The sequence below is a fragment of the Haliotis rubra genome, unplaced genomic scaffold, assembly GCF_003918875.1.
Source record: "Haliotis rubra isolate DU_JTF1 unplaced genomic scaffold, ASM391887v1 Scf170, whole genome shotgun sequence".
NCBI classification, from domain to species: domain Eukaryota; kingdom Metazoa; phylum Mollusca; class Gastropoda; order Lepetellida; family Haliotidae; genus Haliotis; species Haliotis rubra.
The window spans coordinates 1,375,047-1,399,442 of NW_025765670.1; the positions used below are offsets into that span (position 1 = coordinate 1,375,047).

The window sequence follows — 24,396 nt, forward strand, 5'->3', positions numbered from 1 at the left end:
TAGCCACGAGATGGGTTTTTTTCGCGAACAACTTGTGTTATCACTAATGTTCAGTGGTCCCGTCACATCTTCACAGCTATTTTGCTCTGTACACCCAATGGTGTTTCTGAGCATAGTAAAGACTTGGTATTATTTTTCACTACTTTTTTAATTATCCATAAAAGCTTCATGTCCACAGTACTTCTAAATCCAAGGTTTACATTGTTGTATTATATTCTACCGAGGTACAGTACTAGTCTGTTGGCAGTTGCAATACCTTCTCTTCTCGTATATATCTCACCATTCCAGGAGAAAACGGTTCGCTCAAGTACAGACCATTTGATACTCTTGGGGTCGGGAATTTATTGAAAAATAGATCGTCCCCGAAAATGCGTGAAAACGCAATAATGTTGCCACACACTCGCCCGCACACATACACAGGGACACACAAATGCAAACACACATAGGCACACAGACACACAGAGATACGAGACAGAGACACACACACACACAGACACGCACGCACGCGATCACCCACACGCCACATGATCGGTCCTTTATCACATGTGCTCTCTATCCTTGATTTGTAGACAATGTGGTCGTGGCCTCCCCAGCTATGACGTGGGCCGACCAATGTGTGTTTGTATTAACTCTGATCGGACACTCCATAACCTTGCTGTGTTCAAACCACAGTACCCTTTAGCGTAGGAGCAGCGAGCTGCGTACTTTCAGTTTATATGGGTCAGTTATGTATTACTGGCAGTTTTCTGTGACACTATCGATTTTCAAGTCAGTCCCGTAGAATCAGTCTCGTGGAACCAGGGACCAGCTGACTCGTTTAGTCCATGGACTTCAAAATTAGTGACCTGGTTAGGATGAACACCGCTTTGGTCGACATTTCAGCTTTATGACGGCCGGTCAGCCTGAGGGAGGCAAGCTTGAGGTGATCTTTGACCCCTCCAATAAAATATATCTGGCAAGGGACACATGACATTAAGGCGATCATTGGTAGTGTGAAAATTGGTAGATCATGAAAGTGTGATCTAACGCACATCCATCTGTAGTACACAAACTTCGGAACCAATTCAAATAGAAGCCAATCATTTTTTTTTTTTAAAACATGCCAATAAATTATTTTAAAACTTTTACGATATGTAAATCTTAAGTTTGCCCATTTCTGCCACGGAGCTCAAACGTGTTACGGGTTTAGTTTTACTCCTCTTTAAGCAATATTCCAGCAATATCACGTTGGGGACACCAGAAATGGGATTCACACAGTGTACCCATATGGGGAATCGAACCTGGGTCTTTGGTGTGACGAGCGAACGCTTCAACCACTAGGCTACCCCACCTCCCCAGTTACACCAGTGAACAGATGAATGGTATTATGCCACTCTTACCCTGAACACAATGAACTCAACGAGCACAATTACCCTGATGGACCGAGAACCTCAATGGATAACGCATACTTACTGAAATGATATTTATTTGATACCAAAGCGGACCAGCTGAAACCATTCTATACTCAACGACACGTCTAATCAATATCTATTAAGAAACAGCCCATCATAGAATATACTATAGATGCTGAAGGGACTGGTGACAGTTTCGCCAAATGCCCACGTTCTTAAAAACGCAATAAACCCTTTGATCGTGTAGCAATGTAGTCCATTATAAAATTGCACATTTAAGATGCGTGCATCTCTCCATTTTGAAGCTACACACGTGAGCCCGTTTACATTCTATTTCGGAAGATGAAAGAACTGGCCGAATCCTTAAAAGCTTCCGAGTAACAGTCATGACACATTTGGAAATGCAACCAAATGTACAGGCTGATACGACTCTTAAGAATTTGAAATCATTTGAAATACTTGGTTGTAATTGTTAATCAAACTTTATTTTTTGTTACTGAACTAGCTATCTCGTTTATTTCCAGATTACAAATTCCAGGTGCGCTCCTCTCCATCTCGTCCCACTTCATCTCTGTAGAGACCATCGTAAAAACTGAAAAGATTGAACCTGTTTGAAATGATGGATCAACAGTCTTTGTTAATGCACCGCGGGGAATAATTTCTTTCATTTTATTTCCATTAGATTCTTTTTCACGCGACCCAAGTTACAGTATGATAATGACAAATGCGAACAGCTGCTGACAAAATCTTCTGGGATAATTGGTTGAAATGCAACTTCAGAGAACTTCAGATTAATGGATGACGAGTTATATTTGAAGCAACGACAAGTAATACGTTTTTTAATTGTAATCCAAACATAATCAGACCTGGGATTAAAAGGCAATGACAAGGAGGTTTCTAGCGGGAGAAAACCAAACTGCAATACGTTAACACGGTTCTGAAGGAAAACGGAAACAGTCCATCTGGAATATTGGCATTCCTTGGGTCAACCGTACAAGTTTGCCTTGGAGAAATAAGCAAACTTGGAAACATGCTGTGACGTTTAAACAAGAACACATAAAAATTCCAATCCTCCACGGTTAAATGAATGAGCACGGTAACTATCAGGCATAAATGGCTCCGTTCAAGTGGTGATTAAACCTTCATTTCAACTCGTGTCCGTGACGTCAGAGCATCCTAAGGAATGCATAATAGATTGTCTTTATTCGGCGAGACAAACGCAGGGTCGCCGTTTGACATGGAGGAAGGACGCCCCATAAGGGACCGCCCTATTGATTAGGGGCTTACTACAACATCTCCTGGATCATAGCGGTTGTCGTGGTGGCTAGACTACAAGTCCACGAGTATGGGGATGCATAATTCAGCATCCGAAACTTTTATGGCGTCTCATAAAAAAGGATGATGTTTCAGACGAGAATTGCATTAGCAACATGTGTGAGACATCTTGAACAAGAAAGAGCTGGGGAAATTGAAGTTGTAGAAATCCATCCTACTGTAATAGATAGTCGCGAAGGTAGACAGGCGGGCTGTTAGACATACAGATAGAAAAGTAAGTAGGATTGTAGATAGACACGATAGATGGGTCTATAAAAGCCCGTCTATTAAGTCAGGTTATTCTAAGATAGTGTTTTATTGATGTACCTTCAGACGTAAAGCCTGACGGTGCTGGAATAACATCTTCGGATGAATTCGGAGATGAAAAACGTCTTCTGTTGTGTTTGATAAAAAAATGTGGTTACACATGTTTATCAATCCCAGATAAATCTGGAATATGAACCTCATCTTGTAACGCATTGCCTTATTCAAACCTGGAGACATTCCAGTGCCAACAACTGCTGAACTCTCTCCAGGAACTGGCTGTAATGGACCACTCAGCTTTGGTAAAAATATATTGAGTGTTTGGTTGTGAGTGTAACTGGCAGCTTGGAGATGGGGTTCAGGAACTGGCGTACTTTAATCTCCAAGTCAATGTAAGTAAAAACACAACACACACACACACACACACACACACACACAGACACACCCATGTATATAAATTCAATATATTGTCATCTGTGTGACCATTTCTTGTGATCCTAACTTTATAGTGCTGAAATATTGCTAAACACGACGTAAAACCATAATGTTCTCGCTCCAGAGTCCAGAGTATGAAATATTTCTGTATCCCAGTCCAATGTAAAGTAGCATACATCTTCAGTGAACTGAACACGAAGGGTTTATGTGAGTGAGTGAGTGAGTGAGTGTCAATAAATGATTAAACATTTTTAACTATACGTAAACCAGGTTAAGTCTGCCCATTTTTCCCACGAAGCTCAAACGTGTTACACGTTTAGTTTTACGCCGCTTTTAGCGATATTCCAGCAATGTCACGGCAGAGGACACCAGAAATGGGCTTCACACATTGACCCATGTGAGGAATCGAACCCGGGTCTTCGACGTGACGAAGCAAAGCTTTAACCACTTGGCTACCCCAACATCCCCGAAGGGTTTATGAGTTGTACTGGAGAAAAGTGGCAGTTTGCACGTCTCTTTACATGTTTGTCTCTGCACGTTTGCCTAATGGTTAAAGCGAAGACCCGGGTTCGATACCGTGAAGCCTATTTCTGGTTTCCCCCGCCGTGATATTGCTGAAATACTTCTAAAAGGCGTAAGACCATGTTCACCCAACCACATTTATAGATATCTTAAGCATAAAAGTTTCCAGCAAGATATTCCTTTAGCATATTCCTTTAAAATACGTACGTGCTTAATGGTACTTTTATCGGTAACCAATTTCGAAATGAAAGTATATTGCCAAGTTTTGGTTGGGCGTACAGCTAATTGGAATATAATGATTTGGATATTGGAATGGTCTAAATTATTTACTCAGCTGAAATGTCAAAGAAGTGGTGATGACAGTTCATATGATTCATATGGATATATGATTCAATGCAATGACCTAATCAACATATTCTGGTTGTGGTATATGTGGTGTATTGTATTATTAACGGTCTTCATGTATTCAGACAGCAAATTCTGATCACTTTCATCACATGCCTTTTATATGAGACCATATATCGGTATATGGTCTCTGCTTTTATCGTGTTCATAAATATATTGACACGATATCACACACTTAACATTTGATACAGCTGATTTAATTAGTTGTCGTCGTGTTGTTTCTATCAAGTCGTTTGACATTCATATATTGTATGTGAGTGAGTGAGTGGACGGGCGGGTAGGTTTTGAGTGAGTGAGTGAGTGAGTGTGACTCGATATTATTTGACGCTACTTTGACCAGCATCTTAGAATATACAAAATAATGAGTAAGCAGGATGTGTACACTATAAGCACTGTTCCAGCCAAAGAAGAACACCAAGCAGGGTCATCTTTACCAAGAAAAATATACCGCAATTAAACCCAGTCTTCGGATTGACAGGCAAACGCTTCTCATTTACCCCACAGCCCCCCTCAGTCAAAACAAGTCAGGAAGGGCCATGATGATAACTCGGCTTCGCCATGTCCTGACCCAATTAGAGGAGGCTACTCACATAGCATAGCTCCCATTCCAGGCACATCGTCACTCACAGGAGCAGCCATGCACCGACAACAGGCAAACCATGGAGGCTATCAATCATGGCAGACTGTCGTATGAAATAGTCGTTGTGACATAGCCATTAGTCATTTCCTGTGGACATTGAGATCTGTTTGACAAATGTCATCGCTTATCTCCTTGGAATGGACAGACACAGCCGAGTGAGACTAAAGAACATCTTACTGCTAAAAGTGTAATTGGGAAGGCTAATGAAGTTAAATTCAGGCAATCGATGGCAATGATGGACAGTTGGAACAGGAGACGTTGTCAGCAAGTTGCTAATGAACAATTCATCAACCATTTAAGAACATAGCTGTACATGGACAAAGGTGTAATGTCCTTTGGTGACCTCGTTGGCTCGTTCACAGACCCTGAACCAGATATTTCCCTTCCGCCCAGCCTCTCTCCAGCGCGAAAGCCCTAAATGGAGCAGCAGGGTGTTCCTTGGGTTCTGAATCGTCCATTTCACTGGGGCGCATTTTCAATTAAAGTAGAATTATTTGCTTCTATCAAAATTATATACATTCAGAGCCTAAGCGTTAGTCTTGTAGCCGCGATAAGACCAGTTATATAAATACAATCGACGAAACCAAAGAAGTTACTGTTACAAGCAGCGCCCGTTACTATTCAGAACATGAGTATATATTGTATCTTGTATCTTTGATAAATGATGGTTAGGTCTCCCAGGTGAACGCCAGCCCTATCCACCAGTACACGATTCAGAAGGGTTTGTGTTCATTATCCGAGATGAAAAATAGATAATACTTATAAATACATTTGCTTCCTCACAACAACATATGATGCTGAACATAACGACAGAATCCGTAGTTTCTGACCTTCATGCCTCTTCTCATGTGTGTTCGTGTGTATGTGTATGTGTGTAATGTGTTTGTCTTGTATATGTCTATACATGAGTATGTATGTGTACGGTGTATGTGCTCGAAGGTAAATGCTTATGTGTGTATGGTGTGTGTTTTATGTGTGTATGTGTTGCGTGTTCGTGAGTATGTGTGTTGTGTGTGTGTTTATGTGTTGTGTATGTCTTTACATGTGTATGTGTTATATTGTGTATGTTTGTGTTCGTGGGTAAGTTATTGTGTGTGTATGGTGTGCGTGTTGTGTTTTCGTGGGGATGTGTGACTGTGTTTATGTCTTGTATATGTCTATACATGTGTATGTATGGTGGTGTATGTGTTGTATTGTGTTATTTGTTTAGTGGGCTGTATGCATTCATATGTGTATGGAGTGTGTGTATATTATTGGTCATGTGTTTGTGTGTGCATGGTGGTGGTAGTGTGTGTACATAATCACATCTGAGGTCGGGAGAGCCAAAGCCTGATGACCCATACAATCGATATCAGGCAAATCAGATTCCCTAATTACTCAGGTCCTGCTCAGTACCACGTACTACTGACTGACTGACTGAGTTTGGTTTTACGCCGCTTATAGCAATATTCCAGCAACATCACGGCGGTGGACACCAGAAATGGGCTTCACACATTGTGCCCATGTAGGATTCGAACCGGGAGTACCACGCACTAGGTGATGAGCATCTTGTTTTACCCTAATCACGATTACCCATTAGGGTATCTGGCCCATTTACATTTCATCTCAACGGAGGACATGTAAATACACAATTACACACTGATTCACAGAATCAAAGGGTTTAATTCAGTGACATACAGTTTTCATGATTTATATTTAAAAATTTCACGATCATTTGACGAAAATCACATCATAGATTAAGATTTACAGAAGTCTTCCTTACACACGACATGCAACACACACCGTCACATCCATACTCTCGACACCATGGAACACCTTCTATAGCTTACAGTGTTTGGCACGCTGAATTCTACATTTAGATATTGGCTTTCTCCAGGATTACCAAAAGCGTAAACACTAAAATTTACAGAAGGACAATGTAACCACAATGTATCGTAAGCTGTAAGAAAGCGACATTTAAAGAACAAAAACACAGTGTGGAAGTAAATTTGATCCTTGGCTGAGTTCAATAGAGAGTTCACTAATAATGTTTTCGTGATTTAGTCATCTCAAAAGGGTTATTGGATATTTCCGTTGAGCAGATGTGACGTCCAAATTGGTTGTCATGAATGACTTTCGTTTGTCAAACAATATCATGATAGTTGAGAAACCATGGAAACGTTTACTTTGTATCATTAAGGAATAGAAAAGTAATTTATTTTATCTATATAATAGATATAAGTCAAATAGGGACCTGGAGAATTATGACATGCTCCCTTCTAACCTTGCTAGTTTTAGTTCTCAACATGTGGTAGCGATTGAAACTCTTTTCGAAGATATATATATATATATAAATATAAATCCTTTTAGAATTAATTTTGTCTCGTGAGGTTATGAAAGGTCTTACACTGAAGTAGTATTTATCGCTTTTCATGGATGACATACGCATACATTCTCATCAATGTCTTCATACAAGAATGCGTTTATAAGATAAATACTCAATAAATAGATAAATAGAATATAATGTTTATTGTTCTATCACAGAACGAATGATTCGTTCATTTCCGGTTCCTTGTTTCTAAAAGAAACTCCTTCTTGTCATTTGCATCAAGTACTGTCCGAGAATGCTTCCTGATTGGTCCACGGGACACAATATACATAAGAGGGCACAGCGCCACCTGGGTGTATGTTAGCCAAGCAGCAATGGTCACGAACACAGATCCAATCGTTCCAGTGTCACCAAACATTCGCCAAAACGCAAGCACAATATAAGGAAACCACAGCGAGCTGAACGAACAGGTTACAACAAAAAATAACCTCGTAAGGTGTTCATTTTTCACAATATGCAAATTCACAACCCTGCCAAAATTTGGACGCACCTGCATCCGTAGCGGATTCATCGCCGGATTGGCACCGAATCCATTCATGACGTTAACAAGTGCTTGTCCATTTGCCCCGGGGCCGAAGAATGTCCAGTTGGAACTCCGTGCAGGCTGGTGCTCCAGTGGGCGCATCTTCCTGTGAGATCTCAGAAAGGAGAACACCCGCAAGTAGAGGAACACAGATACGAAGACAATAACAGAGAACACAAGCATGAATCCCAGTGTATCGTTGGACTTGTAGTATCTGTGATGAAAGGTGCACTGGCTTTCCTCCGGAATGAAGACGTATGTGCCGATTCCTACCACGGGCGGGAAGGACATTGCAAAAGCGATTGTCCAGCCAACCACAACCACAATAAGGTTGACAAGCCCTCTGGATCTCCGTTTGTAAAATTTGGAATACACAATTGAGAAATGTCGATCTATCGATATCGCTAATATAGCTCCAGATGAACTGTAGATGAAGAAAGAGTTGGCAAAGGCAAAGAGTTTGCAGGCAGAGGTTCCATATTTCCACACAGACCCCTGCAGCACCGTCATTAGCACAAGTGGAACACAAAACACCGCTCGGGACAAGTCTGACACACAAAGGCTTAGCAGGTAATAAAATGGAGGACGATGGAGATTGCCTTCTTTGACAATTGTGTAAATGATGAACCCATTACCGGCAACTCCAGATAATGCTATAAGCACAAGGGAGACTGTTTTCAGCACGAGTGCATCAATTGGTATCCCTTTATAAGCTTCGTGCGATGTCATGTACGTCAAGACAGTGGTGGCTGTAGTCACAAAGTCTATCACAGGAGATGTCGTCCGATTGTAGCCAGCTGTGTCGTTGTCAACGTATGTGATCGTTTCAGTGAAGTAACTGGTCGCGGCAGACGTTGTTTCCCTTATCCAATTAGCAGACGTCAGTTCGGAAGACAAAGCAGACGACACACTTTCCGACGAAACGTCACTTGTCCACAAGTCCGTTACTGCGTTCGTCCAAGTATCTGTCACAAAAGATGTCGTCTCCGGTGCTGCGGATGTCGTCTCTGTTGCCGGTTGTCGCGTCTCTGACGTCCACATCGCCGACATGGTAGAAGAGGACATCCCTGTGGTGGAAATGTTGCCCACAGCCCAGTCGGTTAAATTGGAAGCGGTAGAAGTAACATTATATTCCATAGCTCCGTATCTATCGATATGGTCACATCACAGCCACGCGTTCATTAAGTTAGCAGCGCTTGCAGCCGATATAGCTAAGTCCCTCTGGACCTATCACGCCCAAATGCCAAACTAGCAGTTACTTCCACAACGATATCTCTTGATGAAAACGTTTCTGTCGCGCCCGAACAGCAACAGATGTTAGTCACATGCATGAACTCCAACCAGTCAATTATTCATTACATAATATTCAAACTGAAAACTGTCCAAAACCTAAATGGAATAATCCCTTTGAGACATTATGTTTACGCTGAGGAAGTGAGTCTGTAGCGCTGTATGTCCAGGGAGGTGAGCGTAGTTTAATTCGTCTGTATCTGTCTAAGATCAAGCGCATGGCTTCGTGCTAAACCAATAATCATGTTTGGCTACAGTAATCAGGTTTAAAGCCCCACATGGGCGTTTTCCCCACAACGTGCAGCCAGCTCCACGGAGATTTCACAGCGTCCGACTCAAGCCCAAACAAAGCCAAATGAGACCAAAATTACAAGCCATTGCCAACGAGGCTGCTAAGAGACTGAAATATGACGCTTGAACGGCAACGATGCGAGTCTGTATGTAAAACAACAGACGTGGTTTAGGAAATCAATTTCATTTGATCATACACACTAAAGATGGAATTAAGCCGATTATTCCTTAATCATGCAATAGCAGGATTCCATTCACAACCATCAGTCATGCTGGTTTACGGTTCTATCTCTACACGGTCAATTTGTCTGTGGGGAACACAATCTTGTTATTATGTTTATATCTAAAGATTACCATTCCTGCGTCTCCTAACACTTCGCTTCCTTTAGGTTCCACGTGTACAAGATAATAGTGGGCTAAATCGGTTTCATTTAAAAAACGTGTAATGTCTGAGATCCCTGTTTGCAATAAACACCTGTTCAATCTCCAGGCGTATCACACACGGGGAATATTGGTTTTCACGACGTTGGGTTCCACTTCGTTCATTTTTCAATGATCGAACGTCGCAATAGCGTATGACTCAGAATAGAAGAATTAAGACGAACAAATTCTTGAAACTAAACGTAAGCGAGGAGACAATATTAAGAGATGTCTCTCTGCTATAGCGAATACCAATAGAACGACCAAGAACATCAGCCGGTTCCTCAATATGTGTAGTTATGTTTGAGATTGGACAATTGTCATTATAATCGGCTGGATAAAACTCGAGAAGACGTAAAACACTTGAACAATAATATCGTCGGTCTGATTACTAATACTATTTAACTGAAGTATATCGCTTTCGTCAAGTCTCACGGGCACTTTGCAATGGGTGCTTGTATCAGTTTCAAGTCGTTCAAGTCCATCAGAAAGCCATAAATCAACCGTCACGGGATGAAAAGCATGAATCTTCTTAAGCTTCCACTTATAAGGCTTTTAGGCTTTTCTGTACCATATTCATCTTAAGAGCTTCTCTATATCAAATATCTGGAGTCTGGAAAGCTTGTACAACGCGTATTACCGCACCGGCTTAACTGGCTTTACTTAAATGACATCTGCCGCTGAAGCTCATTGACCTTTTGTGAGTGATAAAGTTAAACGAATATTGTTTGCTCTATGTTCTGCTGGGGAACCAAGAGCAACTTCAAAGACGATGTAGACGTTCTGAGCGGGATGAAATACTACTGCGTATGTTGGTTTCTTATTGAAATCGTTGTCTGCTACATCTGGACATTTAAATCAACAATCACGTTCCTTTGAATTGACACCGCCAGCTAATATCAAAACTTCCAGGTCGGCAAACAAGCTGAAGTTTTCGTCTGTCAGAAAGTTTGCATTTTAAATTCCCTTTTGCAAGATTCGATCTGTCACTGTCCTCGTAAAATCTCTATTTGTCTTCTTTATTGTCGTCTGCTGCGCAGAGAGCAGACGTCAGTCTTTATGTTTCCCACTTTTTGTCTCGCAATAAGTCCAATGATTTCTGAGCATGCAATAGTCAGCTTGTCCGTTCCATAATTTACAGCATGGCGTCATGGAACCCTTACAAATCTCCCGTTTATTACGTGTCCTTTGTGCGGCGTTGACGTTTAGGTTTCTGTCGACCAATCATATCTCGCCGTAATGGTCATGTGACGTCTGTAAGGTTACGTTCCTCCTGAAACAGAAAAGAAATTGGGTGATATGGCATGCACGAATTTATCAATACCGCATTAAATAATTAAATACAACAAAAAAGTAAATTGTTTTAAATTTTCAATTTAATCATCAACAGGTTCCAATGTGGCCAGGCTTGTCGTCGTATCACAATTGCGTAGATAGATGCTCATTATGTTGATCACTGGATTGTCTGATCCGAACGCGATTATTTACAGACCGCCGCCATACAGCTGAAATATTGCTGAATTGGGCGTTAAACAACAAACAATATGGTAAAATTCACTTTCTGTTCAATATATCGGTGTTTTATCCAATACGTATATGTCTCCTGAATATATTTATATATTTCGTATCAATAGTCGATAGTGAAGCCGAGTTTTAAAAACCTTCGCTCGTAAGAAGAAAACACGGGTTCGATCCCCGACGTAGGTCAGTGAAATCCGTCTGTTCTTTTCCCACCGTCATATCGCTATGCCATAATTGCCCACAGAAGCGCAGAATCAACCTCACTCACAATTTAATCCAAACCATGAATCACGTCACGATATCGACGCTGTAAAATTATAGTGTCTCTTTAATACTAGAGCATGTTTTAACATTTGCCGTAACTTGCTCTTATCTCGAATGGACAAAACAGGTGATCAATAGGCTGGCCGTTGAAGCAATCATTATTTGCAATTTCCCGATTTAATGGCTAGTTTGATAAAGGGTCTTGTTTGGCTGAAATTGCTGGCAAAAGATCATCTGGTTCAAATTTCTAAATGCTTTACTCTTTTATCACCTCTGCGGCATTTTTTATCCTTCGACAAATGTTTCACCTTCATTTTTATCATTGTTTTAAAACGAAGTAATGATATTGACAAATGGGATGGTGTTAAAAAAATAAACATATTCGACAATTCATAATCCGTCAAAATTAACAGCTTCGGAATTTCCGAAAAAATCAATTAACCAGTTTGAAATTTTTAAAACATGCAAATGACTGGAACAAATCCTATCATGTCGCCATGACAGAGAACCTGTCTTGCAGCAGGAGATGTGTCTCGTTAACGATCCGGCAAAACAGTCCCAATTAGAGCGATTATTACTGAAGACATGTTCTGTAGCCTTGACCACGCCGCGTTGGTTTACACTGCTAACTGTGCCAGCTCTGGGTATAACACTCGTAACGGACATCATCGAAGGATTATGTGATATCAATGATATCATTTACAGAGCCATCCATAAAACAATGACAGTACCTGCTGGATGGGGAAATGAGGAAATGAGGACGTTTTTGGAAACGAGTCCATTCTTCTGTGTGGTGAAATGGGGTGTAACGTGGTGTTAAATATTAGTTCCCTTACTAGTATATATCGATGTGTGTGCGTGCGTGTGTGTCGGTCACTTCTTGTACTAGTCCTGAGCTATGTCCACGAGCTACCATGCCTCCTACCCTGATTACTCACCAACCAGTCCTAGTTTAAACCTCTTAGTGCCAAATACTATCTTTTAATGCCATTTGGAATGAACCCCGACCTTTCGCTCTCAAAGCGAACACGCTATCCACTCGACCACGGAGGCACTTCACAACAAATGACAACGTGTAGATCAACATTTGGCATAGAATGTATGAATAAAATTCTTACACCAGAGCAACAACAAGCATCACAACGTGTTTTGTATGACGTGACTGGGGCAGCCTATCCACGATACCAAACAGATGACCCATGTGTCAATGGGATGCTCAAACTGAAATATACATATACAAGGTACGGGCAGAATGTAAACTATCACTCCCTCAATATCTGACTGGAGAGCGGGTTTGGTTTGATTGTTGTTTAACGCCGCACTCAGCAATATTCCAGCTATATGTCAGCGATCTGTTTTAATAATCGAGTCTGGACCAGACAATTCAGTGATCAACAGTATGAGCATCGATCTACGCAATTGGGATACGATGACATATGTTAACCAAGTCAGCGAGCCTAACTATCCGATCCCGTTCGTTGCCTCTTACGACAAGCATGGGTTGCTGAAGACCAATTCTAACCCGGATCTTTACGGTTCGACTGGAGAGCAGAATATAAGACCGAGTTATATTAACAGATCCCAAACACAATGAATATTAATAAATGACCTTTATGAACCATGTCCGATTATTTCACCTTCAGTCATATGACATCAGCACCAATTCAAACGGGTTTGTAAAGTTTGCATCCAATATGAAAACTGGCTAAATGTGAATTATATGTTTTAAGTATCATCAAACTGGAAAACTTTCATTGCAAGCCAGTCTAAACCTTCTTTGATAAAAATACCTTCACCATTTTAGTTCACTATACTTGTTCAATGTTAATTAATACATGTTTTTAGGTATACTAAAAGTGTAACATTACAAAGCCAACCCAGGCCTTTAACCTTCTTCGATGAAATGCCAATACATTTTACGCACACTAACCATATGCATCTGACGAGCGTCTTTATATCAAATATCTGAAGTCCGCTTGTACAACGCGTCCGTGTTGTGAAAATATGGATGCTCAACGTTTACCAAGGCAACCATCCAGCTACAGAAGGTCGTCATCTGTAGCATTATCATGTATGTTATGCGAACCGTCAGCAGCAAATGGCCATTAACACTTCTGTAGATGCCACCTCGCGGTCCACCAGGACGTCTTCAGGACTTGACCTCTTCCGGCCAAACACGGGCAAGTAGAAAATCGCGTGTCCTCGCCACCTAGTCATCCTCCTTGTTTGGGTTTCCTCCCAAGCGGATACAGCCCGGGTCAAGTGTGAAGTTGCTGTGCCAGATCAGAACAAACACACAAGACAAATTGGAATTTCATGCTCTTGCAGTCACTTGTGTTTCCTATACAGAGAGCGATTTATCTCAAGGTCACGGCTTTAACGTCACTTCCGGCATCTCGGTTATATACATTCGATTATACAGGGTGTCCTTTTTTAATCCCCTTTGAGACGGGTTCCTTTATAATTTGAATATTAAATCAGCTCTGATGTTGTCACGGGGTTAAGACAACGGGTTCTTCCGAATATGAATTTCAGCATGTTTTTGTTATGGACTCATTCAGCAAAATGTCTCCAAACAGTTCCCCCGTGTAAAGTCATGCATGAGAATGTGTATATATTTCATACAGTCGCTCAGTATTCCATTTCAACACTCATTGTGAAAACAGAAATTTATCAATAAAAGCAGCTAGATTTCAGTCACTGGGGTTTTATGACCGTCCATTAACGTGATGCTTATATATATGTATGTGTATACATTCCCATCGAGTCTCTCTGCATTCAGAACTTAATTCATTTAAACAGTTATGTTGTCATAATGGGTTTTACAGACAATCGCTGGCTCGGGTTCATTTCGCATTAATTTGAAGCTATATGGAACTCGCTGGACATATTTAGTGCTGTGTATTAATGTGCAGCATTGCATTTTCAACAATTTGAAAGGGAAGTAGTTTTTGAACGGGTTTTCAGTCACTGGGATTTTAACAAATAACTTCAATGTTGAAGCTCTGCTAGACTAACGAATAGTCTCTAAATATGTATCATTTTGATATTGACAAATGAAATCAAAAAGGAGCCCCTGGACTCGAGGAAATTTAGACTTGCTTCATTTAGCGCATTAGCATCGCAGGGAGGACTCAGCAGAAGGGAAAATAATGTGGTTCAGGGACTGTGAAACAGACTGAAGCTCTGCAGACATGGCTCTGTAGTTTCATCTGAATATAGACCCAGCATCTAAATCTGATTGAACAGTGATTTATTAACCATTGACTAGACTCATTAGTGCCCAATAACGGCTATTATCGTACTGATAAATTGACGCCGAATCTGAAGAGGTCAAGGTCATTGCTAACCCGTGATAATGAGTAGAACCCAAACTTGTTTACGCTTCATGTTATATTAACCATACGAGTGCATTCCCGTTCTATCGGGAAGAAATATGGCATTTAGCCCGTACTAATCGATGTACTCTCTTTAAGTGTGATTTGTAAGGAGTAAGCTTGGTACTATCACATGCATTCGTCGCCACGGAACTCTCTGTTTAATGAAATTAGAAAATGTATGAAATGTACTCTTGAATAGCCCTTGATAAATCTCGTCTGGAATAAAGAGACGACGCGTAACTGCGGGTTCTCTGAAAGTAGGGAGGTATGACTGGGTAAATAATTTCCTTGATTATATTTAGGGATGAGAGGGAATTGAAACACATCAAAACTAGATTCATGTCAAAGGAAGCCCTGGGTTATTTCGTTTTCCCCATCACAATCAGCCCTCGGTGCTAACGATATTCTGGCTGGTAGCCGTGGACCTGTATACTAGAAATGTTAAACACGTTTTGTGTTATATCCAGTGGCAGACCAGGTCTTATATTTGGTGGTAGGAGCAACGCAAACCATTTTCTGTCCGAAAAAGTAATATTTTTCAAGCAGATCGATTCTTCTATAAAGTTTAGAGATTTCAAGAAAAGGTATGTAAGATGTAAACTTAATGAGCTGCACTTTAGAATGGGGAATTGATCCCGAGTCCTCGGCGTAACGAGCAAACGCTTCAACCACTAGGCTACCCCACGGCGATTAAAGGACGTCGAAAAGTAAATGAATTCATATAAATTGTTGTAGCATTACGCCTTTCAATAGTATATCAGAACATGGATGTTAACTATTGACATTTTCATTTCTCATATGTACTGCCATGGGACTAGACTAAGTGAGTGAGTGAGTTACAATTTTATGTGGCATCGGCATTATTTCAGCCATATAGGACGATTAAGTGCATTGGGCTTCATACCGCTTTGAACAGTTTTCTAGTTGCCTCCGGCGTATTAGCTTGGCAAGGGAGAAACACCCCGATGTGTGGTAGGTCTCAGAATGAGTGAGTGAGTATGGTTTTACGCCGCTTTTACCAATATTCCAGCAATATCACGGCAGGGGACACCAGAAATGGGCTTCACAGGTAGGTCTCAAATTTTATGATGATGATGATGATGATGACGATGATGATGATGATGATGATAATGATGATGATGATTCTCCAAGCCGTATTTCGTATATCTGTGATCTGTTAGTCAGGGAACGATGTTTAACGTGAACGTGAACAACCACAGCGACCATACGTACTTATTTTCAATTATGTTTTATATATGTTATATATGTTATATATGTGATATCAGTTTATTTGATAGATCCCGGAGGAGTGCTGTTTAAGCCTAATCGCCACGTGGTGTTTCTCGGTGTGGTACACTCGCATGCTGTTTTGTATCTTTATTAGATTACACTGACATATATCGTCGAGAATATACAACCAGATGTGGGTCTCTAGGGGACACCGGAGTGATAATGATTACGTTTAGTCAGGCAAACAAAACGCGTCGCTCAGATACATTACTGTCTCTTTCCGTGTTTCCGAGTAACCAAGTGAGTTTGGCGTAACTCTGAATTGAAGTTGTTTGTCAGTTTTATGTTCATGTCAACTTGGAGCAAAGCCCGAAATGACGCAAGAGCCCTGGTATGATACCGACAAACGTCTCTCTCGTTTTCGTTGCTCTTCCCATGAATTATTTATTGAAACTGGCAGGTATGCAGGTATACAAAGAGAAAACAGAATATGTCAGTTATGTAATATGAGTACTGTTGAGGATGAACTACATTTCCTTCTAATCTGTCCTGTTTATACGACTCTACGAACGAACTACAATGTACTTAAAGCCATACTATTATAAGCATCCAAGTGTAAGAACATTAATTTCACTATTAACAGATACTACTACATCAATATTACAGAATCTGGCAATATACATCTATTTCGCTATGAGATTAAGAAAAAGTATTGTTGCAGAAAAGAATTTATAAATGACTTCTATCTACTCATGTAAACTCTAAATGTACTACAGGCCTGTGGCCTTTTTAAGTACTGAAATAAAGATTGATTGATTGATACCGACAAACCTAGAAACATAATTCGGGCGCGCCAGGATTCAAACCCTTGGTTTCCGGCACAACAAAGGGAGGCAACTCTGGAGAGAGAATTGCGGCACCTAAGACGTCTGGACCACCTGTAGCCAATGGTTTCTGAGATCAACAGCAGCGTCTTGCATCACACGTGTTCAAACGGGCAGTCGGTGACTTTATGTCGGTCTTGGCGGCAGTTAGCAATATGTTACCTATATAACGGTGGCTTGTAAGTAACCGAGTCTGTCGGGGTGGTGGGGTAGCCTCGTGGTTAAAGGGTTCGCTCGTCACGTCGAAGGCTCGGGTTCTATTCCCTGCATGGGTACAATAATAACAGCTTTCTAGAAATATATATACTTATAAATTCAACGTTCAAGTACGAATCAAGAGTAAGTGAGTATGGTTTTACGCCGATTTTAGCAATATTCCAGCAGTATCATGACGTGGGGCACCAGAAATATGCTTCACATATTGTGCCCATGTTGGGAATCGAACTCGGGTCATCGGCGTGACGAGCGAAAGCTGTAACTACTAGGCTACACCACAGCTGTACTTACATTTGACGTTACTGATGTATACTGAACGACCACATCTACACCAAAACGTCGTGTAAATATAGAAGTCTCGTTCTCGACATCAACCAAAACATGTTTTTTTCGTTTCTATACATAATAGTCTTCTTTTTACATCACCCGGATAATAAATAACGCTAACAATGACATTATGTGACACTAATTATGATTACAGTAATCAAGTGGAGAAAGATGATATTACCCGTGTATCAGCTAATCGATGGAGCTATTTCAATTATTTCATTGCGTGTGTCAGGAAAAAGATGATTTACTGAAAGAACAAATTACTCAAGCTGAACAATTATTAATTCATTTTCTACAGATTATCTTGTTCAATGTGGCTTTCACTCCGAAACATTCCGTCGTTCGTGGTTTCAGGGTGCTTAAAATTGAAAATTATGGATTCAAGGAAACATGATGGCTGAAATTCGATCCGGATAACTCTGCCCAAATTTCAAAAGTGACATTTTATCTGTGTTTATGCAGCCTGGAAAATATCACTCCGCTTTTCAAATAAAAAAAATCGATGTCACAAAAAAACAATTTGTTCAGAAAGGCTTAAAAGCCCAGAGATCGCACTGGCCGATAATTCACCCATAGTACCGTCTTTTTTGTGTCTTCTTTTTATTCAAAAGAAATAGATTTCATTAATGTATCCCCTCGTTGGGCAGCATGTAATTTTTCCTGATGTTTCAACATGGTGTTAATGTATTCGTGGCACGATTATTCTCTATTACAAGGTTACCATGAAAGAAAAGCAGGGTTACCCGTGGTGATTGATGAACATTTGCGGCATAAACTGACAGCTGACAAGTGAGAACGACATACAATATGCATAATTAACGCACGATACACGATCAAAACAATATGAATATTAATATTTTTCTTCAGAACTATGAAATTGATAAATTTGAACATGAAACATCCAATATACGTACTGGTGCAGTGTAGGTTACAGGTATCATCTGTATATAATACTGTGTACCTAAGACGAGCGTAAACACCATTAACCTCCCGCCGTATGCCTAATAAGAGATGTTGTAATTTGTATTATTGATCTGGGATTCGTACCTATGGTCATAGTTATCTGTCGTCCCCAAGGGACGCAACTCTGCACGTCGAATTCAGTGTACGACTCGTAACCCCTTAAATTCCGTCAGGAAAGAAAATCCATGCAGGGGTCTGAAGTTATGTGGGTAGAGCAAGGGGGTGGTGGAGGACGAAGGATGTTTTACCCTTGTCGCTGACACCCGGTGTTATGGCTGATTTTTCAGTGATCCATTCATACAATTACCTCGAAGTTCACTGTTTTGCCTTTAGCGCGTTTAGGCAAATGATCGAGAATGATAACTTAAGTGGCATAAACAAATGGTTGGTCGGCACTCTAGCCAAACATTTTGTTTCTTTGTTTATTGTTTAAGGCAATAACCCAAAAAGTTTGCCAGTGATATATGCCGATAGTTTACTCATTCATATCATATTATTGCTTCAATTTCAATCATGTAATGAATGTTATTGTTTTAATAAAAGGAAATAACTTTCAATCATTCTATTTAAATAAACGACTTGAAACACTCAAGGATTGGCAGGTTATGGTTGAATCCGGTTCGGAATGGTACAATTCAGGCTCGTAGGCTTACTTCCTTATATGACACGCAATAACCTGGTTCAATCAGTTGTTAGTGGGACTATAAACAGCCCCCATAAACGTTTTATTGCTTCACAACCCCACAAAGACGTCCACGATGTAGCTGTTACAACTTAATGAAAGTGCTAAAGCAGTGACTTTATATAAAACTATTGAACAGCTAAGGAAATAAGTACGATATCCCGTATCCAATAACATTTCTTGTACATCTTAATCACCAACACGACGAGATTAAACTCTCCGTACTAATCTAAATGCAATATGTCTGAATGCTGTAAATGTTTTTGAACAACACAGCTCCCAAATGAACCCGGGTTAATGGCGATCCCTATCTAACGTCATTAGCGATCTGAGAGTCTCAAAAAAACAATAGGAAGTGAAACGCAATGAAACAAGGCCTCATCACGGCATCAGACTGGCGATGAACATAGCAATCTTAATGGAAATATCGCATTAACGAGGGGGTCACATCAACCCTGTACCGAAATCAGAGCTCTGGAAATCGTTCTTGAAGACCAATCGCCTGAAACCCATTTCACTATTCTGATTGAGACGGACGCGTTTCTCATGCCTCAAAGGTACCTTTATGCAACGTGTGTTTATAAAACGATGGCTCTGCCTATAGGTGCAGTGTAGGTGCCGCGGAGAGACATTATAGATCTTTTCTACGGGGAGAACTTGGCGATTGCTTTCCTAAAGATAAGGTCAAGTAGTGTGCCCAAACCATTACGATGTACAATAAGAGGTTCTCGTTGGAATACGGACGTTTAGCTTCCTTGTATGTCTATCAAAGTGAAATATGTTACTTGAATGGAGGAAGTGACATTTTGATTAGGATTGAGGCCTAACAGTAATGGCGTTGATGTCGACTCCTTTCATTTCCTCCACCAGATAAAAAGATACATATTGTTAATGGTGGAAAAGGAAAGCCGATAAAAGAGGCATTTTTCTGAATTTAAAACGCACACCAAGCTTCGTGGCAGCAACGCGGAAGATTTATACAGCTTTATTTCAACAAATCTTTATTTACGCCTCGAATAAAATTCGCCGCAAATCCTTACTGTTAATATACTTCTCCTTCTCTAACTTGCAAAAATCCATCTATTACGCCCTATGCAGACTATAACAGACTGGGTAGCCAACATATTAATCTGTTTAAGATGTTTTTTGAGTAATTCTTTCTGTTTTAACAAAAATGCCGATTATGATATATTTCTTTCTAAAAAAATATGTCTAGCTGTTTGAGGAAACACGACGAAAACGGAATACCAAAGATGTAATTAAATTAGAGACCATGACAAGTTCTTAGAACATCTTTAACCATTTTGTTGTGAATATATATGAATTGGTTATAATCTAAACGTGGTAGTTATCATCTGCAAATGGTGTATGATATATATAAATTAGAGTTTATTATATCTTCCTCTCAAGAAACAGTGTCGGTGTCGAACATTCCTTTTACAACAAACACGGTTATAACGAACTGAGAGATATAACAGTCTTCGCCCCAACCAATTGCTGTATTATATTAGTCGAAATGCGTACAACGAACCACGGTTATTACGAACGAGCGGTCCTTTTGTATCTTGTATATTTCGGTCGTCACTGCATTCAGTATGATAACAAATAAATGAGAAGCTAACGAATTGGTTGTCAAGGAATACGACATGCATCAACATAATTTGGAATTGGACCCAAAATTTCTCAATACTTTTCCAAACATTAAGTCATAGTACACCTTAAAGCACTTACAAAACAAGCTAGGAGTCAGTAACGATAAATCAAAGATAACTTACATGTCTGTCCATATTTACATCTACTCTGGGATCCGATCGTACAGGACTTTCAGCCTTGCTTCAGGAAATTGATAAAGTTATGCTTGGGTTCTACTGACAAACACAATGGAGCTCCTCCAACAGCGGTAGTTACGTGAGAGATACTTCCGACCAGTCTGCAAGGTAAACACTCTCATGACCAGACTCTCTGTCACCAATCTCTGCGGAACTCCCGGGCCACGCCAGCCTGCCAATGAATGGAAGATGAGACAGAAACCCCGGCAGAGATTTAGGAGATGATTGAGGATTAGCGGTCCTTACACAGGTGTGTGTTTCGTTCAGCTGCAGTTAAAGACTAGAAGTGCGTCCAGAAGCAGATCTTCGAGCCGTCCTTTGCGCTTTTGATCCGACTTTTAATGGTAGCTATAATGGCATATTGATGAATTACGGGCTAACCTTCTCTCCAGCTGTCTGTCTGTTTAAACTTATACCTCCTTGTTGTAAGGTGACGGTATCGCTGGGACTACTTCTGTTGATGGATATGGAGTAGGTTGTTCGATTTTCGATGATCCTGGTATCGCCAATACTTAACAGGAACACGTTGATAGGTTTGTTTTTGACATCCTGTCATCCAGTATTCTACAACCAAATCGCCAATTGTCATTTAAAGAGTGTCACAAAATATTTGGAGGAGATTTCGATTCCTTTTTTATCTGTATTCGTGCAATGATCTGTAAAACGAGGACGGAGCAGACGACACGTCCAGCGATCCCGAGGAGCGCGTGCACCTCACGTGACTTTACACCGTGGCGTTCATTGCCAAATGAGTGCGGAAGAATTCCTGCAACAAATTTCACTCATTGTTATGAACGATTGGTTGAGCTGGTTGGTTTAGGACTGCGGTGAGCAAAGGCACCATTGACGGTAATTAAAGCCATCGATTGAAAAGCGCCTCCCATCTCTTGGCAGAACCCGGCACGTCTCTCCATTCATCACAACTGTACATTTGTAGCTGTGCTAATTTCTTCAAGTCGTAATGCGACAGGAAAAGGCCTGGGTTCCTCCTCTACACCATAGTTCAGCGTTGTGGTGGACTGTGAACATCGTCCTTCATGCTAGATCGATCGTTACATGTCTATTCACAGACAAAAGGAAAGCCTGTAGCCTATCTGTCAAAACAATGGCTCTATCGTGGTGTCCTATCTGAACTGGGAATCAACATAAAGCTAACTGGCTCCTCTTCGGAAATTGACGCGGAGGTCGAACGTAGTAGTTGTATAATGGCGATGCCTATGTTGCTATATGTCTACATGATTGATAGCAGTTCGGTGAAATTGTCCATTTAACACACGCGAATCATGCTTAACCCTCAACGCACAACGTGAGAAGAAGTATTGTTCACGGGTCGTGTAAACAATAGCGGTCTGGATTTGGTTAGTATGACAACACTGATCTTGGGCCTGTTGGCTGTATGAAAGGTTTACCCGGTGATAAACCATGATAAGCTTACATTGGGAAACCTGCCACCCCTTTTGCAATAATTAGACCTACCCGCCACTTAATCCATGTGTTGTTCTACGGTCCCAAATGTTGGGAGATCGAGAACACCCCCGTATGAAAGGGGGAGGTGGGTAGCCATGTTGTTAAAGCGTTTGGTCGTCACGCCGAAGACTTGGGTTCGATTACCCACATGGGTACAATGTGTGAAGCCTATTTCTGATGATAGTGCTGGAATATTGCTAAAACCGGCGTAAAACTAAACTCACTCTCTCACTGTATGAAAATGGGGCGCACGGGTGGAACAGTTGTCTTAACTGGCAAAATTTAAACATGGTGCGTTGAAACCTATGATCCCGGGGTTCGAATCCCGGGTGGCCCCGAATATTATATTGGTCGGCACCGTACCCGTGCACATGGGTTTTTATGCATAATTTCGGGCTTTCCGCCCACATCAGGTGACACGCCTTGATACAGCTGGAGTGAGTGAGTGAGTTTAGTTTTACGCCGCTTTTAGCAATATTCCAGCAATATCACGGCGGGGGACACCAGAAATGGACTTAACACATTGTGCCCATGTGGGGAATCGAACCCGGGTTTTCGGCGTGACGAGCGAACGCCTTAACCACTAGGCTACCCCACCGCCCTGATACAGCTGGAACACTCTACAAAACGGCGTTGGGGGCGGTAAGGTGGCCTAGTGGTTAAAGCGTTCGCTCGTCAAGCTGAAGACCCGGGTCGTTTCCCACATGGGTATAATGTGTAAAGCCCGTTTCTGGTGTCCCCCCGTCGTGATATTGCTGGAATATTGTTAAAAACAGCGTTAAACCATACTCACTCACTTAAAGCGGTGTCAAACCCAACTCACTCGCTAACTGTGTGCAAATAACGCACGAATAGTAGTTATTATGAGCTGAAACATTACAGAACACCAGTTAGGCCAGATACAAACAAAATAGACAATCAACCCGAAGGATGGAATAGGTCCCCAGCGATCTACTGCTGGTCTTTTGAGGAGAATAAATTGGATCGTGTGGCCCGGTGAGTTAGTTGATTGCTTGTCAACGTGTCCAACGACGAGGACGTTGATGATTATATCCACAGGGCTTGTAACGCTAAAAACTGCCATCAGGGCATGTACTGTCACTAACGGGGTCTTATCACTATATAAAAGGAAAGGGATGTAACGATGTCAACACACCAAGTTCGTTTCAGGGATTATATCAACCGATGACAAAAGAAAAAAAAGAGGTTATCCCGGTTGTTAACCTTCGTTGGTTTCTATGGTAACTATATTAACACGAGGAGGGGTGTTGGGTAGCTTACCGGTTAAAGCGTTTGCTGGTCATACTGTACCTTTTGTTTAAGGATGCATTATATTCCAGCTTTACTTCGGTAAATCTTTGGGTCTGGACCAGACGATCAAGTGACCATCTTGAGCATCGATCTATGGGGATAGAATGACATCCATGAATCAAGAAACGAGCCCAACCATAATTGCTCTCCCACAATGTTTGAATGTTGTGTGATTTCACGTAGGAGTGAGTGAGTGACTTTAGTTTTACTTTTTGCAATATTCCAGCATTATCACGGCGGGAGACACCAGAAATGGGCTTCACACATTGAACCCGGGTTTGGAATCGGGTCATCTGGTCATCCGGCGTGACGAGCGAACGCTTTATTCACTAGGCTACCCCGGCCCACTGCCCAACTTCACGTAGTATTGCACCAGGCTATAATATCGTGGACGCTCCACCATCCTAAATACACCTTCAACAATGGAAGGCTTCACGTTTTACAACATGGCCAAAG

The 24,396-nt window shown here is 41.1% G+C and overlaps 1 protein-coding gene across 1 annotated transcript; it reads right to left on the reverse strand.

The window, feature by feature from the left end:
• Positions 1–6,613: 6,613 nt before the first annotated feature.
• LOC124272536 (probable G protein-coupled receptor 85) lies at positions 6,614–22,267 on the reverse strand. Its single transcript, XM_046707746.1, has 2 exons — positions 21,109–22,267; positions 6,614–11,136 (listed from the first exon to the last, which is right to left on the reverse strand). The coding sequence occupies exon 2, from the start codon at positions 8,997–8,999 to the stop codon at positions 7,509–7,511; it is 1,491 nt and encodes a 496-aa protein (XP_046563702.1). The 5' UTR covers positions 9,000–11,136; positions 21,109–22,267; the 3' UTR covers positions 6,614–7,508.
• Between the last annotated feature and the right edge of the window lie 2,129 nt (positions 22,268–24,396).